This window comes from Suricata suricatta, chromosome 17, assembly GCF_006229205.1.
Source record: "Suricata suricatta isolate VVHF042 chromosome 17, meerkat_22Aug2017_6uvM2_HiC, whole genome shotgun sequence".
NCBI lineage: Eukaryota > Metazoa > Chordata > Mammalia > Carnivora > Herpestidae > Suricata > Suricata suricatta.
This window is the reverse complement of record NC_043716.1, coordinates 36,035,115-36,052,659: the sequence shown is the minus strand read 5'-3', so window position 1 is coordinate 36,052,659 and position 17,545 is coordinate 36,035,115. Positions and strand designations below refer to the sequence as shown.

The 17,545-nt window shown below is 57.8% G+C and overlaps 1 protein-coding gene across 1 annotated transcript in view; it reads left to right on the top strand.

Moving 5' to 3' along the window:
• The window catches only part of SRCIN1 (SRC kinase signaling inhibitor 1), a 68,680-nt gene that overhangs the window by 12,791 nt on the left and 38,344 nt on the right, over positions 1–17,545 (top strand). The window contains exon 3 of the mRNA XM_029927023.1: positions 11,958–12,259. Coding sequence (XP_029782883.1) covers positions 11,958–12,259 — 302 coding nt within the window. The remainder of the gene's footprint in view (positions 1–11,957; positions 12,260–17,545) is intronic.

Genomic DNA, 17,545 nt, shown 5'->3' with positions numbered 1-17,545 from the left:
CTCCCGAGCACACCGTTCGGTGCCTGGAGCTTGGATCTGACTTGCTAGGGCTGTGGGGGATATAGCTGCTGGGAAGGGGCTGAGCCCAAAGCAGACTCCTTGAATCACATGGGTCAGGCCAGGCACCAGAGGGCAGATGGAAGTGTCTGGAAGGAGCAGGCAGGCTCAGCTGACCTTGCCAGAGAGTCATCCATTCCAGGCGGGAGGACTCAAGCTGGCCCCCAAAGTTGGAGGTCAGGAGAGGCCCGAGAGTTAGTTGCAGGAGGTCAGGGAGGTGTGTTTGGTCCCAGGGCAGGGCTGGGGATGTCCTGGGTACTTGCTCCCCCCGGCTTGTACGCAGGAGGAGGCCTGGCGAGGGCAGAAGCAGAGAGGGGTCCTCTGGGCCACTTGGACCTCGTCACACCACTGGAACAGTCTTGAAGGCCACCAACTAAGAGGGCTGGTGGCAACCAGGGGCCAACAGACAGAAGTGCAGTTGGCTGGGGGGTGGGGGGGAATGAAACCAGGCTGCAGAAGGAAGGACCTGAAGTGTTGGGCTCAGAAGAGGAGATTCAGGTTCCAAAACCTCCCTTCAGCTCTGAAGGGAGAGGTCATGACCCGTCCCTGGGTCCCTTTGAGGGCTGTGGGCACAGGCTCTGGCTCATTTTAGGGAAGGAGGAACACCACATGATGATTGACAACTTGGATGTAATGAGCTCTCCATTCCTGGTGGAATCCAAGCCCTGGCTGGCTGGCGTTCCTGAAAAAGGGAGGGCTTGCAGTTCTCCTGTGGCGGGGGGTGGGAGGGTGAGGGGGTGGGTAGGAGGGCACGGGAGGACTCTGTACTCACCTAAGGTGTGAGAAGGAGGTTGAGAGAAGGGAGGGTTGTGAGAAGGTAGAAGTCTGTGGGACACTGTGCCAGACTGAGCCTCTGTGGTCCCGGAACAGCTCTGCTCCCTGCCCCTCCCCCAGCTCTCCCAGCCCCCCCCTGGGGAGAGCCCCCTTGGATCTTCTGGTGTGGGAGGATCTCCCCCAAAAGGATGGGGCTGAGGGCTCTGTGCTTTCCCCACGAGGAGGGCTGCTCCAGAACTCCGCTCCCAGGGAGTTGCGGGGGACAAAGAGGGTCCTGGCCCCTTGGCTGGACAGCAACTCAGCATCTCCCTTGACGCAGCAGGATATATAGGTCAGAACGGGGGCTGGGCTGAGCACCTCCACAGCTGAAATGAGTCTCCTCGGCTTGTTAGTTCTGATCCTGGGCGGGGTACCCTGCTTGCACCTCCTTTTCCTCACCTGTAAAGTGCGAGACAGCAACCCCACAAGGGGACCCTGAGAACTGATGGAGCAGTGGCCACAGAGCCCTTGCAGACTGCCCTGAGTGTGTTGGGGGGCGGGCAGTGTCACCCAGGCAGGTCCGCGCCTCCCACGACACCCAGATGGATGGGTGGTCTACTTGAGAAGAGATGGTTGGAGTCTTTGAGTCTTGCGATGAAAAGGGAGACTGTTTATTGCTTCCTTCCAGCCCCAGTCGGCTCTGGAAGGAGGGCTCAGGGAAGACAACAGGGCAGGGCCATCTGGGCGGCTCAGTCGGTTGAGCGTCTGACTTCGGCTCAGGTCATGATCTCACGGTTCGTGGGTTCAGGCCCCGTGTTGGGCTCTGTGCTGACAGCTCAGAGCCTGGGGCCTGCTTTAAATTCTGTGTCACTCTTTCTGCCCCTCCCCTGCTAGTGTTCTGTCTCTCTGTCTCTCAAAAATGAACAAAAAATGGCAAGCTTAAAAAAAAAAGACAACAGGGCAAACTTCCGAAAGGTGCCCCAGGCATCTCACCAGGCTCCCCAACTCAGGCAGAAAACCTGCGTTTCCTGCCTTCTCCCTGCCTCTACCCTCCAGAGTCTCTCTGGGTCCTAACCTGGTGTCCCCAGAGAGAGGAAAAACAGGGATGCAGACCTGACCCTTTGTCCTTTATTGGCTTGCAAGGCCGTAGAGTAGTTCACCCACGAGGGGAGGGCTGAGTCTCGGAGTCCAGTGACCTGTCCCTCCCCCTTTGGCAGCAGGTGGAAACCGGTCGGTCAGAGGCACACAGGCCCCCTCACCCTGGTGGAGGAGGCTGAGCATCTGCAGAAGTAGAATAAAGGCTAAGCGTGTCCAGTCCGTGGCCTTGGCTCGTTGGCTAAACAATGGTCAGAGTGGCATGGCCTTGAGGTCATGGGACCCATCCCTCTATTTCAAGAAGGAATGTAGACACTTCAGCATGCTTCGTTGCAGAGCTATAGCTGGATTCAGGATAGGCAAACAGGGTCTGGAAACGGATTGACCTAGCACTTGAGGGAGGCCCCAGATGCACTGCAACCTCTTGGAGAGGGTCTTTTTTTTTTTTTTAACGTTTGAGAGAGCGCAAGCAGGAGAGAGGCAGAGAGAGGGAGACAGAGGATCTGAAGCGGGCTCTGTGCGTGGACAGGCTGACAGCAGCGAGCCCGATGCAGGGCTCGAACTCAGGAAGTGAGAGATCATGACCTGAGCCGAAGTGGGTTGCTCAACCGTCGGAGCCACCCAGGTGCCCCGTGGAGGCGGGTCTTAAATGTACATGATGTGTGTACACGGGCGCCGTGTGCTGTCTGTCCATGTGGCATCTGAGACGGCAGGATGGTGATCTAGGGTGGCGCCTGTACGGTGACTCCAGTACTGGCTGGGCCTGGCGGGGCCCCTCTGTGTGTAGATGCCAGCGGGGGTGCGGGCGAGGCAGTTTGTGACAGGGCGAGTGTTGGGGAGCATGTGCGGGGCAGTGGGCGCGCACACGGTGCACAGGTGTCATGACAGAAGTGAGTGAGGTGTGTGCCTGGAATCTGGAGGCACCGGCTCCTGGCTGTTTCGGGGTCCGAGGGGGCTGTCTGGGTGCTGGCAGAGAAAAGGCCTCCTGGAGAGGGGCTGGCCCCGAGGAGGATGGTGTCTGTAAGGAGGATATGGAGGGATCCAGCAAGGAAGGGGGTCCTTCCCAACGTTTAGGAGGCCCTGACTGAGCACTGGGTATAAGACTTCCCTGTGGGAAGATGGGAGTGATGGCTGGGGGCTTCTGTCCCTCACTTCCGACAGATTGGGGTCTCTCCCCTTGGGAATAGGAGGTCTCTTCTGGGCACACTTTTGGTCTGAGGCAGCTCTAGGGGTGTGGTCCTTTTCTTTGTCCACACTTGCTGCCCTGGTCATAGCACCCTGAGGCTCGAGTGTCCCTTGGGAGAGGAGGAGCTCTGGCAGCCTCTTCAGAGTGGAGGCAGAGCGGGACTGGGTGGGGGCAGGGACAGGCGCCTGCCTCCCTCCCCTCCCCTCTCCTCCCTCCCTCTTGTGTTCGCTCCTTCCCTTCCTCTCAGCCTGTGCTCCTCTCTGCTGCTTCTCCAAGGAGATGTAGCGGTGACAGGACACCTTCCCTGGGTGCGTGATGGTGGAGACGTCACGCAGGAGTTAGCTTGTTAATGCGGCGCCGTGTAGGCACACGCCAGGGTTGTTCCTAGCTTTTCCAGCAACAACTTCAGACTGAGGGTGACATGCTCCCCTTTGCATCTCCGCCCCCTCCTTTCCCGGGGAAGTCGATTAGCCAGATCTTCATTAGTAACTAAAAAGCAAAACCCTACACTGTGGGGTCTGATGAAACTCCGACAATGGAGTGAAAGGAAATCAGGCAATGGGGCAGATCAGGAAGGAACTGTCCCCCACACATGTCCTTTGTGCAGTGCACAACCTGCGTGTCTCTCTGTGGGGTGTTGGTAGCTTTTTTTTTTTTTTTTAACGAATGAGAGGACTGAGGCTCAGGGAGACTGCTAACCTGCTCAAGGTCACACAACTAGTCAGTGGCAGAACTAGGTTTAAAAGGAGCTTTCTCACTCCCAAAGTCAGTGATTTGGAGTAATGTCCTAGCCTTGCCTGCTGATGGGGGCAGTGCAGGGAAGAGGGAGGGCGGCTGGCTTGTTGGCCCTTTGGCAAGGAGTGTGGTCAGGGTGCCATGTGGGGACCCTGATTTCTGTGTGGTGAGCATCCCACGGGGCTGGGTTGGGCACCTGGGGGTCCCCAAAAAGCTGGGCCATGACCCACAGCTTTTCTCTCTTTGAGACCCAGGTTGCATGTTTTCCACGTTGTTGCTGATTCGTCCTAAGGAGGTTGTTAGTCTATGTCCCCCTGGGGCCTGGGGCCTGGGGCCTGGAGGGGAGGATCCCTTGGTGATTGCTTTCTGGGAAGCAGCAGAGTGAATGGATACATCCTTGTCCCTGGGGCCAGGGTGCCTGGGTCCCTCCCCTGGCTCTGTCTCCCGCTCCTGTATGACTGGATCAGGCCCACTCTCTGGGCCTCAGTTTCCTTCCCGTGAAAGGCATTTGACTGGAGGAAGAGCAGAGAGTGGTTTTCAAAGGCAGGCTCCAGACATCACTCCAGCCGGCTGTGGGGAGAGAGGCCCCCCCGCCACCCTGGCCAGTGCTGGGCGGGGGGCTGCTGCGCCGTATGGCCTGTGGACGTGGGGAACTGGGGGGAGAGGACCACAGGCAGAGGGAGGCAAGGACTCCACGGCCGCACAGAGCCAGCGCAGCTGGTGAGATGGCTCACAGAGACCAAGTCTGACATCTCTGCCCCCTGGACCCCCGCCCCACTTCTGAGGGGGCTTGTTGGGCTCCTTACCCCACCCATTCTGTCCTGCAAGACCACCCCATCTGCACAGAGTGGCAGCTCTGCCATCAGGGAGGCCTCCAGTCTAAGGAAGGAGGCAAGGGCCTTGTCCTGAGGCAGCTTCTGACCTAATGGGGTGAACAGGGCCCTCCATGTACCCCTGCCCTTAGTCTCAGCGAGTGGACAGAATCACAGGAAAGCATCAAGTTAGGAAGGGGTGAGAAGGATGAGCAGGCAGAGGAAGCATCTGGCTGCGGAGATGCCCTGCCTACCTTCAGGGAGCCCACTGCCCTTTCTCTTTCAAATTCTTTCTCCTTGGGGAAAGCCCCAGAAGCTCTACTGGGAGCAGCTGGGACCCAGTCCCCCCCCACACCCCCCACAACAGCTCCTCCTAGGCAGGTGAGCTCTCCTTCCCTCAGCCCCGAGGAGGTCCTTTAATTAGATTCCGACTCGTTTACCAACTAAGTGGCCTTCGGTGGGTTTTAAATCTGCGTAAATTGGTTGGTGTTTTTCTGCCTGCATGGAGCTGTGACTGGCAGTGCCCTGCACCCTCCCCTGCCTCCTGGCTCCCTCCGGGGCTCTGTCTCTCGCTCCCTGCCCACCGCTCCTCCTGCCCGGACTCCCTGGGGGCTGGGGTAGCAGAGCTCCCTGGGCATGGGGGTGGGGGTGGAAGAGCTCCACGGGCACCAGCACGGGCCCCAGTCCCATGCCGCCTCTTCCCCACCGCCCCCTCCTCCCCGAGCTGACGGGAGTCTACGTGGCGACTCTTGTGAAATCACTCAACCTCACAGAGTCTCAGTTTCTCTGGCTGTACTGCAGGGGGAGAGTCAACCTGCCCCAGGCCCTTCTCCGTGTGGCTCTGCAGGTCAGTGCTGGGGGTTGGGGAGGGGGCATCAGGTGTGTCACCAGCCAAGGACATCCCCCCGCCTGCCTCTGACACCTTCTGGCCTTGCCCGCCTTCTCCTCGATGCTGCAGTGTCCAAGCAGTGGTCCTTCTAGGGGGAATGGGTTCCACCAGGCCTCCTCCCACTTCTCTGTCGTCCCTCTGACACCTTGGGGTGAGGAGAGCTGCCCTTCTCTGGGGACCCTGTGATGACAGCTTGCCTGGTCTTGCCCCTGTCTCCTAGGCACCAGAAAGTCACCTTTATTGTCTAACTACCTCCCCCAGGCTTTCAAGATGGCTCCCTTCCCTCCCAGACCTCCCTTTCATGGGTTCTGCTCCCCTTTCCTGTCTGTCTTCCTTCCCGAACCAGACAGACTGTCCCGAGGTGGCCTGGCCACCAGGAGGGTGGTGCTGGGTCCATGGGGGAGGGGGAAGCGAGGGGGTGGGGGTTTTTGGCCCCCACTCTGTGCCAGGAAGTGGACAAGTGGGCCGAATCCTCAGCCCAGGCCAGCCTCCTCCCCTCCAATCGCCCTTCCTCCCGCCACCCGCTCCCACCTCTGAGGCTCTGATTGGAGTGACAGGGAGACTCAACAGGGCGCTGGGCATTAGCAGTTTGGGGGGATATTACACAGGAATGTTTACAGAAAGGCAATTACCCGGAAAATGACTTTGGTTGCTGTGGTATGGGGAGGAAAAGATGGTTTTAGAAAACAGACACAGATGGGCTTCTGCTCCAAGGACCCACAGACAGACAGCGGGGACTGAGGGGTCCGGCACACAAGGAGCACAGAGCCAGGGGCACCCGAAGACAGAGAGGCCAGCGGAGGGCGTGGGGTGGGGACAGGGGATGATCACCTGACCTGATCAGGTTCCTGGACCCTCCGCCAAGCTTGCCCTTTGGCCTCTGGCCTCTGACCTCCGAGTGCAGTGTGCTTCCTGACTGCAGCAGGCACCCAGCAGGATGGACTTGTCAGGCACAATTGATGGTGACAGTCGCCTCGGGGCTCCTCCTGGGTGACTTGGGCTCTTCTTGCTTTGTCTGTGGACGGTGGGATGGGGGGGGGGAGCCTCTAGTTGCCTGGGTTCGTGTGTGTGTGTGTGTGTGTGTGTGTGTGTGTGTGTGTAGCACTTTAGGGTCTGAGCCAGGCCTTCCACTCTTCCAGCAATCTCCATGCACCCCTTCTCTTGCCCTGCTTGCGGGCCTCACCAGGATCTAGCCCCCAGGGACCCGTGGGCTCCCTGAGCTCTGGTGCCCAGCCCGCATCTCTGCCCAGGCAATGGGTGGGCCACACCTGGGGGGCCTCTCAGGTCCCCAAGGGAGGGGCCTCATCTAGCCTCTTGATCTCCAGGGAGAGGGAGACAGGGACTGTCACTTAGGTCTTAAGCTTGGGGCCCTCACAGCAGGGGCCCCAGAGAGAGACCCCTCTTTTCTGGAGCTCGTAGCTTCATTTTCCCCTCGACTTTCTCCCCTTCTTTGCTGTCCTTCCCTCTCCCTTCCCCCTCCTCTTCTCCACATTCTCTTCCTCTGAAGATGATGTCATGTGTGACTGTTGCCCGGTGGCAGGCAGAGGACAGAGTAGATGGTAACATCTGGGGGTAGAGACACCAGGTGGGGACGGGCTTGATGGCTTATGAGATGGTGTCACTAAAACTTGGGGATCTTAATTCTCATCAGGAGCTACAGTGATCTCATGAAAAAGAATGCAGAGGAGGATAAAAATAAATCAGGCTCATAAATAAAGGTGGAATTTGGAACTGGTGGAACAAATAACAATGTCGCTTGCGTCTTCCCAAGCGCCTGTGCCTTTATCCTCGGCCGGCCACTGGGGGGCGCCCGTCTCCTCCCCGCCACCCCAGCCGCAGGTGTGTGTCCCTTCCCCATTACCCAGGCTGGGAAGGCTGAGCTGAGGGCAACAGAACCCCCTTTCCTAACTTTACTGTCCCTCGTTCTGAGCTGGATTTCACTAGTCTCGGGCATCTTCTGTAGCCTGAATCTCTGACTCAAAAATTGAGTCAGGTCTCGCACACCTGGGTGTCCTTGGAGAGATGGCAAATCCTCGGACCCCAGCTTATCTCTCTGGATCCTCCAACCCCCATCTTTCAGGGGTCTTCAGTCCCAACATACCTTCCCCAGTGTGCCCCAGCTCTGCCCCTCCTCCACGGCCTCCCCGCCCTTCCCCTTCCCTCAGAGGCCCCCGCCTCTGCTTTTCCACTTCACAGTCCTGCAATTCCCACACCCCTGCCCCATTAGAATGCAGCCCTGCATACCCCCTCAAGGCTTCTCTGTCCCATCTGTCCCCTTTGCCACCCCCTCAAGACCCCTACCCCTGTGGACCCCTCTCCGCCCCCGCCACCTACCACGGAACAGGAAGCATTGATCTGCTCAAGGCCAAGGTGCCCAGAGCCTGCTGCTTTCTAGATTGGAATCGATCTCCCGGGCTTTTCACCGGGTTGCTCAGTCTGGGGAGGGTCAGGGCCACTCTGGGGACTCGGTGGTGGCTGGGGCAGGAGCAATGGGAACAGGAAAGCTGTCCTGCTAGAGCCCAATAGCCAAGGTGCCAGGGATGCCTTTAATTCAGAACAACACACTTTCTCCTCAATTGTCTTGCCAGCTTCTCACTCCGGGCTGGCAAGACAGGGGCAGGGTTTAGAGGTTAACATCCCACTTTACAGATTAGAGCCCTCAGGCTCTGAGAGGAGGAGTCTTGTTGACAGAATGAGTAACCAGAAAGGCTGACAGGGTCCCTCGGGGACGGAGCTGACTCATAACCCAGGGTGTGTGTCTCTGACCTGGGTTTTTTTTTCCTCCCAGTGCCCTGACTTCACGTGCCTGGCCCGACTCAAAGGGTGAAGTTCAGGCCTGAGTCCTCTAAGCCCCCACGGGCCTCCTTCTCCCAAGGGCAACGGGATGGCCCCGAAGCTGAGAAGCCCAAGTCAGTCCTCCCAGCTCCCTGGGGCCCCGCAGAGGGGAGCAAATATGCATTGGTGCAGGAGCCTCACCTCTTTCCCCAGCTGGTGTCAGTCTTTGTTAAATAAAGCCGAGGATCTCAAAAGTTCTTAAAGAGACGCTAGAGCTTTGCAAATCCAAGCCCCTGCTCCCCGCCACCCCTCAGAGATAGCAGATTGTCTCTCCTGCCCCTCCCCTCTCTGCCAGCCCCCAGAATCCTGCTCCTGCCTCTCCCCTGCCTCCTCCCTCCACCCATGCCTGGGCAGCTGAGGGCTGAACCCTGACCTCAAGGAGGCAGGGACAGACCTTGCTCTACACTCTCCATCAGGCTGCTCAGCAGCCCCCTCCCCGGTGCACCGCCCGCCCCACGTGAGATTTATAGGACTGCAGTCATAAATAGGGCTGCAAGCACATGTCCATTGTCCGAGTCTGCTCCTCCTCCGTGGCCCGCTCTGGCAGCCTGGACCCTCCTTGCCCAGCTGCGCCTTGCCCTTCTAACAGACCTGATGGAGGCTGGGTGACCCCTGGACCTTCCCACAGTCCCTGCTGGTCTCTGTTTGCTTCAGCCCAAACATGTCTCCCGAGGAGCCAGGGAAGGAGGTGCAGGCACGGTGGGTGGGGATGGGGACAGCAGCAATTCTGGGGCCCCCGAGGGCAGACGGGCAGGAAGAGGGAGAGGAGAACTGGAGCCCTAGTCTCCTGCACCTGTGTGTGTCCAGAGCCCTCCGAGGGCACCGTGAGCCCAAGCACAAGGAGAGGGGTCCCTCTGGCTCAGGTGAGGCTGTGCCGGACTCTAGAGCTGGGGTTCCACCAGCAAGGCTGGTGGACAGAGAGAGCGCTATGGCCAAGGAGGGTCTCCCCCTGCTCAGCAGTTCCCAATGCACATCTCCCCTGGTGGTGGGGGTAAGTGGAAGAGAGAGGCTAAGGGTCATGGCTGGAGCACCTCCGTCCTGGCCTCTCCTTCTCCTGGATGATTATTCAGGTCACTCCTTCCAGCCACACTCACTGGTCCCCTGGATTGCCACCAGCTCCTCAAGGACAGGACAGAGCCTTCATGAAGGTGGCCCCAAGGTTCCCAACCTCACTCAATCAGGGGCCATCTTTGGGAATTTCCTTCAGATCAGGGACCCCCTGCACCCTGTTATCACAATACGTTTTTCATTAACTCCCTTTGAACCTAAATAAATTTACTTTAAAGGAAATGTTATCTCCTTACCTTCTCGAGGAATCATATCCATGAAATCAGTGGTTGGACCTTCTCTTTGGAGTTTTCCTAATCCTTATGAAAATAAAAGTGTAAGTGTGAAACTGTGAAACAGTGTTCCTCCTAAGGTTGGCTCTTGTGTCTCTGGAACTCACACCAGAGGGCAGGGGCTGCAGTGAGAGGGACAGAAGCCTGGGGGAAGAAAGGGAGGAGGGACCCCAAACCCAGTGCCGGGCTGAGGAGACAGCAGGTAAACAGAGAGGAGCACCAGGTGCCACGTGCTGTTGTCATTGTTCTATTAAGAGACAATTGTTGAGGGGTGACTGGATGGTTCAGTTGGTTAATGTCCAACTTCGGCTCAGGTCATGATCTCACAGTTCATGGGTTCGAGCCCCGCGTCTGGCTCTGTGCTGACAGTTCAGAGCCTGGAGCCTGCTTCCAATTCTGTGTCTCCCTCTCTCTCTGACCCTCCCCTGCTCTCTCTCTCTCTCTCTCAAAAATAAAATTAAAAACTTTAAAAACTTTAAAAAACAAAGAGACAATTGTTGAGAAAAGTGTGGCGGGCGGGGATGAGGCAAACATAAGAGATATTGGGGCCAAAGCTAGGCTCTACTACTCACTGTGGCTTTGGGCACATCACTGGACTTCTCTGACCTTGGCAGCCCCATCTCTGAAATGGGGCCACAGCGATAACCCCCAACAAGGGGTGTTGAGGGCTTCTCAGGCCATAATGATGGCAGTGGGTCAGGCCTTTGGAAGTTGCGGAACTCTGTGTCTATGGGAGTCATTCTTTCCTTAGTTTTGGTGAGAGGGGCCGGGTCCTCTATGGCTCTGTTCCCCAGATCTACATGCCTCAGCCATAGCCTAGGGAGGATTGTGTGTGTGTGTGTGTGTGTGTGTGTGTGTGTTAGGTGAGGGATAGCTTTTCCTGAAATGTGGCTGAATTTCTTTTGTCCTCCTGTGGTGACCAGGAGGGGACCGAGGCCTGGAAGCAGGCCTAACGCACCATAGATGTGGGGGGGATGGGGGCTGACCAGTTGCTGAGGCTGGATGGAACCTGGCTGGGTCCCAGCACCCCCAACCTCCTCTTCTTTGCCCCAGTTGGCCCTGTGAGTCAGTCCCTGTGTGAGGGGGCATATGTCTGCCGCCATGTCCGATGCCCCAGAGCTAGGCTATGCTTGGGAGGGGGTGCGGCTTTGAGGCTGGTGGGTTGTGGGACTGGGGGTATGCCAGGGAGACTGTGTTTGTCTCCTTGTGAGGAGACACCTGGCACGTGTGGTGGGTGATACCACAGCTGGCATGGGTGACACTCTGGAGCCACTGCGCCAGCTTTGAGGCTGGAGGATGCAAGACAGCAAGGCTGGGCCTGGCGAGGCCAGGACTTTAGGGCTGGTGGGCATGGGGGGAGAGGATTCAGAGTTCCGCGTGGGGACCTCAACCCCCGGCCTTCCCTTTTATCTGCTTCTGTGCTGTCCTTCCTTCGTCTTATGTGTGTCTCTTAGAGGTTTTGAACGTGTGTGTGTTGGGAGGGGATACTGAGGAAAGGGGCGGCGGGGAGAGGGGAGGGTCCGAGGGCCAGGGCTTGACATGTTCTGTCTGCTTTCTTTCTCCTTTGAGTTTGTCCCAAATCCATCTCTCTCTCTCTCTCACTGTTTTCTCTGTGCCCAGCCTCCCTTGTCTGTCCATCTGTCTGTCTCTGGGGAGGGAGGGGGAAAAGGGGATCGCATGCCCCAGACCCTGGACCTCCATCTCCTGGCCATCATTATTCCTGCCCCCAGTATCCCAGTCCTGACCCGTTTCCAAGCCAACCCCTAGCCTTTAGACAAGTGTGTCCTGGACATGCTAGTCTGAGGGAGGAGGCTAGGGTCCCCACTCACCCCCTCCTTAGAGGACAGTCCTTTCAACATCTTTCAGGAAACACCTACAAGGAAACTCCCCTTCCCTCAACCTGTCCATGCTAGCATTCGGAAGGAGCAAAGGGGCATGCAGCTAGAGAAATACTCAGGACCCAGGCTCCAGCCCCTCCTAAGCCTCGAATAACACCTCACTTATAGCCATTACCCTTCCAGACTCACCCGAAGAAAAACACGACGCTGGACCCTGCCCTTGCTCCGCAACTTCATTGGAGCCCTCCCCCGGCTGCCTCTTAGGTCCCCTAGTGGGGGGTGGGCGGCCCGGGTCTCAGCTCTGGGCCTCTTGCCCCGCCTTAGGCCTGCCCCTCCCCGCAGTGACCCAGGGGAGGGCCGGGCAGCCCCGTGCCTGACGCCCCGTGACCCTGCCGTGCCCCCTCTCCCCTCTCGCAGATCCGGAGCGGAGCAGCCCCCCCATGCTGTCTGCGGACGATGCCGAGTACCCGCGGGAGTACCGGACCCTGGGGGGTGGGGGCGGCGCGGGCGGCGGGGGCCGGCGCTTCTCCAACGTGGGGCTGGTGCACACGTCGGAGCGGAGGCACACGGTGATCGCTGCCCAGAGCCTGGAGGCGCTCAGCGGGCTCCAGAAGGCGGATGCCGACCGCAAGCGCGATGCGTTCATGGACCACCTGAAGAACAAGTACCCGCAGCACGCCCTGGCCCTGCGCGGTCAACAGGACAGGATGCGAGAGCAGGTGAGTGGGAGCCAGCCGTGGGCTGGGGAGAGGGCCTGATGCCGGGCTTGCCTGCCCGCCCAGGCTCATCCCTATTCCGAGAGGCATCTGAAGAGAGAGGGGGAAGGGGGTGGCTGGGAGTTGGCCTGGTTGGCCTTTTCTGGAGCCTGGGGAGGAAGGAGGGTGAGGGCTCAGCCTCCAGGCCTCTGCCTGCCTGCCGTCCGGGAGTCGGGAGCACTGGTTTGAGCAGAGAGGCAGAGATGCTGCTGGACTGGGCAGAAGGGCAGGAAGGCTGTCTTGGAGGGCAATGATGTGGCGGGGAGGAAGAGGGGACAGTCTGAGGGGCTGACTGTTATGAGCCTGAAGGTCCGTCCAGCCTGGAGTTGAGGCTCTTGAGGTTGGCACCTCTGTGACATGGCCCCCTTGGGAGCCTCTCCTTAGGCTGGGTCTGAAGTGACTCCAGCCCCTGCAAGAACAGAGCCCAGAATTTTTGGGGCCTTTTATCTCCTCCCTCTCTGTTCCTTCCCCCTCAAGACTCGCTGTGTGACTCCAAGCTAGAGGCTGCTTCTCTCTGTGCCTTGGTTTCTCTCCTGCCATCAGTAAGGCTTACAGAGGAGTCAGGGTCCCTGCTTCTAGACCAGGGCCTGTCTCCTTCTATATGGGGTGGGATGCTTCACTTGTAAACCTCTCCCAGATCCTTGGGACCCTGGGTGCACCTCTTCATTCAACTATGACTTTCTTGTTCGTAGGAAAGTTCTTTCTTGGGGCTAGCCTTCTGCCTACAGTCCCACATGGGCGAGATGCCTTGATGGCTGCTGAGACCCAGACATTGTCCCGTGGGAGAAGGGATGTGGGGGAGGGGAGTACATTTCATCCACACTATTGCAGTCAAGCCTGGGGGTGTCAGTCCTGCTCCCACACCTTTGCTGTGTCCCCCTTTCCAGATACTGCTGGGTGTGGCTGGGAAAAGGGAAGAGTGTCCCCATTCCTACTGTCACAGCAGGGAACAAGGACACATTGGTGTATGTGGCCCCTGATGTCGCCTCCAGTTTGGTCTTGCTTTTGCCTTTCCCCGGCTTCAGAGTCTGGGGAGCAGAGTTCTGATTGGAATAGGGGAGAGATGCAGCTGGAAATATGGCCCTCACCCTCAGGAAGCCCCTCTCAGTGGCTTTCTTCTATGTACTCTGGCTTGGGAGAAGGGGCGGGGACATTTGTGACCTGGGGAAGCGGGTAAGAATGGTTACACTGAAGTATGAGGGAGCAGAGTCGGTTGGGAGAGGGTTTAGAGTTGAGGAGACCAGGGGGGCAGGCCTGGTCAGGAAAGGAATCCTGGAGGAGGAGGGACCTATACTAGGGTTAGAAGGATGAAAAGGGTCTGAATGGGCATCGAGAAAGAGAATGTCGTTTTAGGAGGTGGGAGATTGGGAGGTGAGCATGGTCCTGAGTTGGTTTGGGGACCGGTACAGAAGCCCACCTGGCTGGTGCAGAAGGGAGGCAGTGGGAGGTGTGGGGGCAGACTGGAAAAGTGGGGCCAGATGGTGGTGGCTAGGAGGGCTTGGTTGTTTTTGGATGGTGAATAGGGGAAGAAGGAGAGGAGGAAGAGAATGTGTTAAGGGTGAAGAGATGGGGGTTGGAGAGAAGACTGAGCAAGGCTTGTTTGCTGCCTGGATTGAGGAGCCAAAGAGAAAACCTGGGTAGCAGGGAGATATCAGTGCCTTGGGGAGGAATAAGTGGAGGGAGGGAGATGTTGGGAGGTGGGTGGGAGACAGGAACATGGGAGGTGAGTTTCACAGGGATGTCCATTAGGGGCGCCATGGGTAGGGCTCAAGACTGAATGGACAATAGCTTCAGGAGGACAGTTGGGCATAATCAGGGCAGAACGGCAGCGGGACCCAAGGCATAAGCACAGCCACCAGGGCAGAATGGAGTCTGAGAGGGGAGAGGACCATGACGGTGTGGAAGAGGAGGAGAAGGGTCCGCAGGAGGACCACCAGCGCTTCAGAAGTCAGGAGGAACGGGGGAGAGAGAAGCAGCCATTGGCACCAGATGGGACCTGTGGTCCAGAGGGTACCCCTTGTTTCTCGTGGTGTGGTGAGGTCATGGCCAATTTCAGGGATTCAGGAGATTGGAGGTGGCGGGAGAGCTGTGGCGCAGAGCAGTCTGGGAGGTTTGGCCATAGAAAGATGAAGACAGCTGAGGTGATGGTCTTAAGGGGCAGCAGAACCCGGAGGGAAGATATGGGTGTGCATTTGAGGGCCTCAGGCATGTCCGGCACATTCGCTGGCGCAGATGGGCACTCAGCAAATCCTTAGTAAATGAGTCAAAGCACAGCAACTTGCTCACAAATTCATTCCTTGGTTCATTCACTCATTCATTCTGTCGAGTAGAGTGAGTGGGAGACAGACAGCTCCCTTGCCATGGAGGGCTCGGTGCCTAAGCGCAGTGCTGTGCTGGCTGGGTGAATGTCAGCGGAATGAATGAAGGTGAATGAATTTGGCAATGACGAGGTGGGAGAAGGCCCTGGGGCAAAGGTCCTGCGGTAATGGGTTCCAAGTCTTAGGTGTGATGTGGCCTTGGGTTGGGAGACAGCAGGGAAAAAAGAAGTGCTGTCAGCGCAGAGGCACATGGGGGTGCGGACCCCTGCGTATTGGTTCCCGTCTCTGTGAGGTGCAAGGTGACATTTCCTTGCATAGGAAATGAGGAGCTGGAGGAACGGAAAGGTGAGGAATAGCTCCCTGGCAGAGGAGGCAGTCAAAAATTGAGGAAAGGGAATCTAGGCATATCTGATGGAGGACCCCCTCTCCTGGGCTCAGGCAGCCCCCAATCGGACACAAGAGAAACATCCAGAAACAGACCAGGGGCTCTAGTTAGAGATCCAGCCTTGGGCAGGGACCAGCCAGTGTTGCAAGGTCTCTGTGGGGTGTGAGTCATGCCAAAGCTTGCCCCAGGAATGTCCCTCCCCGCCCTGTCACAGTCCCCCAGCGGCTCCTGCCCGCTCCCCCTAATGGGGTGTCCCCCCCTTCGCACACACAGGTTGGCGGCTGGACCGTGGACCCCGTGTGCCTCCTCAGCTCCCTCTGCTCCCACCTCCATGGCGACTCCGCCCCCTCCGGGGCTGGCCAGCCGGCCCAGGTGAGTCACCCACTTCCCTCACAGCCCCCAAGCCCCTGGAGGAGTTTGGCTTTGGGGAAGACTATTTTTTTTTGGAGGGGGGATATCTAGGACTTTAATTTTGCATCCCTTTCTTTTATGTAGGAGCCTCTGATTTCAGGAGACTCCTATGTCTCCCCTGATTATCTGATTCCAACCACTGCCTCCCCAACGGTTTGGGGAAGGAATTTTTTTAGGAGGAATACTCAGGCTTTGAAAACAGTTTTTGGATTCTTTTCTCCTTTAAACAGGAGTACCTCCCCCACCCTCATCCCATTGGTTTTCAGGAGGCTCCTGTGCCCTGTACTCCCTTCCCACCCCCACCGCAGACCACCATCTCACTCCCATATCCCCACCCTACCTTTCCATCTCTGAGCAGAACCAACCTTCCCTGATGTCTTACCATCAGGAAGTTCTTCACAGTGTCTCTCTACGACCCTTCCTTCTCGGTATGCTCAAGGCATAGTTTTCAGTTTAAGAGGACTTTGGCACCTAGCTGTTTTTTAAATTGTTTTTTAATGTTTATTCATTTTTGAGAGAAAGAGAGAGCATGAGCGGGGAAGGGGCAGAGAGAGAGGGAGACACAGAATCTGAAACAGGCTCCAGATTCTGAGCTGTCAGCACAGAGTCCGATGTGGGGCTCGAACTCACAAACCATGAGATCATGACCTGAGCCGAAGTCGGACACTTAACCGACTGAGCCATCCAGGTGCCCCTGGCACCTAGCTATTTGTTCTGAGTTTGTTCCCTGCTGCCTCATCAAGCCTCAGTTTCCCTGATTACCCAGCAGGGCAAGATGGGATCTCAGACTAGACAGGAGCAATTTAGGCAAGGCTTAGGCTCCCAGCTCAGGGAGAGAAGTAGGCATCTGAGGCCCAAACAAGGAGGAGGAATCAGGGAGTCAGAGTTGCAGCAGGGCAGGGGCAATCCCAAGGGGCCTTGGCTTGAAGACGCTCAGCTCTAGGAGGCAGAGGAGATGCAGAAACAGGGAATCCAATGGGTAGCATGGGTGCAGTTTCACTTCCTCACACGTCCTGCTTCCCCTGGGGACAGACAGCCAGGCTTGACTTTTTCAAGGAGAATTAGAAGGAAAGATGTGACAGCTTAGGAAAGGACAAGCCTCCAGAGCACGGACGTTGTTTTAGCAGAGTGTAACTCAAGTCTAGTGACAGATTGGCACGCGCAGCATCACCCACAGGGCATTCAGCCCACTTCCCTTCCTGGCTTTCAGCCCCATCTTGACTGAACTTCGGGGAACAAAGATGTGTCTGCCCCCAAGGCTGGATGGCAAATGGGATAGACTTGTCCTGCGTGGCCAAGTGCACGTGGAAGCTAAAATGGGGCTGGGACGGGGGATGGTGATGGGGCAGAGGACAGGCACCATGTGCCTGGGGCATACAGAGGCCTCCCCAGATGATGTGTCTTGGAACTAGATGTGGTTGAGGTGACAGAGTGAGGCTGAGCTTGGTGAGCTCAGTTGTCCCTGGTCATGGGGTTCTAGGCCTGTCCACACCTGGAATTTGCTCTGATGGAGGAAATTCCATCAGAGTTTGAAAAGACCCTGACCCCAGGGCTGTGTCATTACAGAGGAAAGCGGCTGTTCATAGGCTCTTGTCATAGCTTGCTTCTTAGTGCTTAGCACACTTCCTCATGGCTGAGTCTGAGGCTCCTTTATGCAATTGCAGGATCAGAGAGTGTCAGCAAATGCCAGAATTACCCAGCAGGGCAAGATGCGAGGCCATTAAGGAAGCTTAGGCCTCCTAGGCCTCCCAGACTTGGCTGGGGATGGAGTCATAGGAGAGCTGAGGAGGACAGCGGTGCACAGCTGAGACCCTGATGGGGAGAGGCCATGATCTCCGAAGGTGACAGGTCGGGAGGCCGGACACTCTTCCCCCCAACCCTAGGCCAGACCTTTGGGAGCGGGCGACTAAAGAGGACCCTGGGAGAGACCCAGAAGCTAGACTCCAAGCCGCAGCCCCTCCCCCACTTCCTCTAGGCTGCCTAACCTCCCTCCCTCCTTCTGCAACCCGAGTCCCGGGCGGCGGGCCGGCGTATCGGGTGACCGCGGCGACGCAGCCACCAGCCTCCGCCGATCCTCGGCGGGGCTGCGCCGGCGGGGCCGCGCCGGGGAGGGGGCCGGAGAGAGGATGTGCTCGG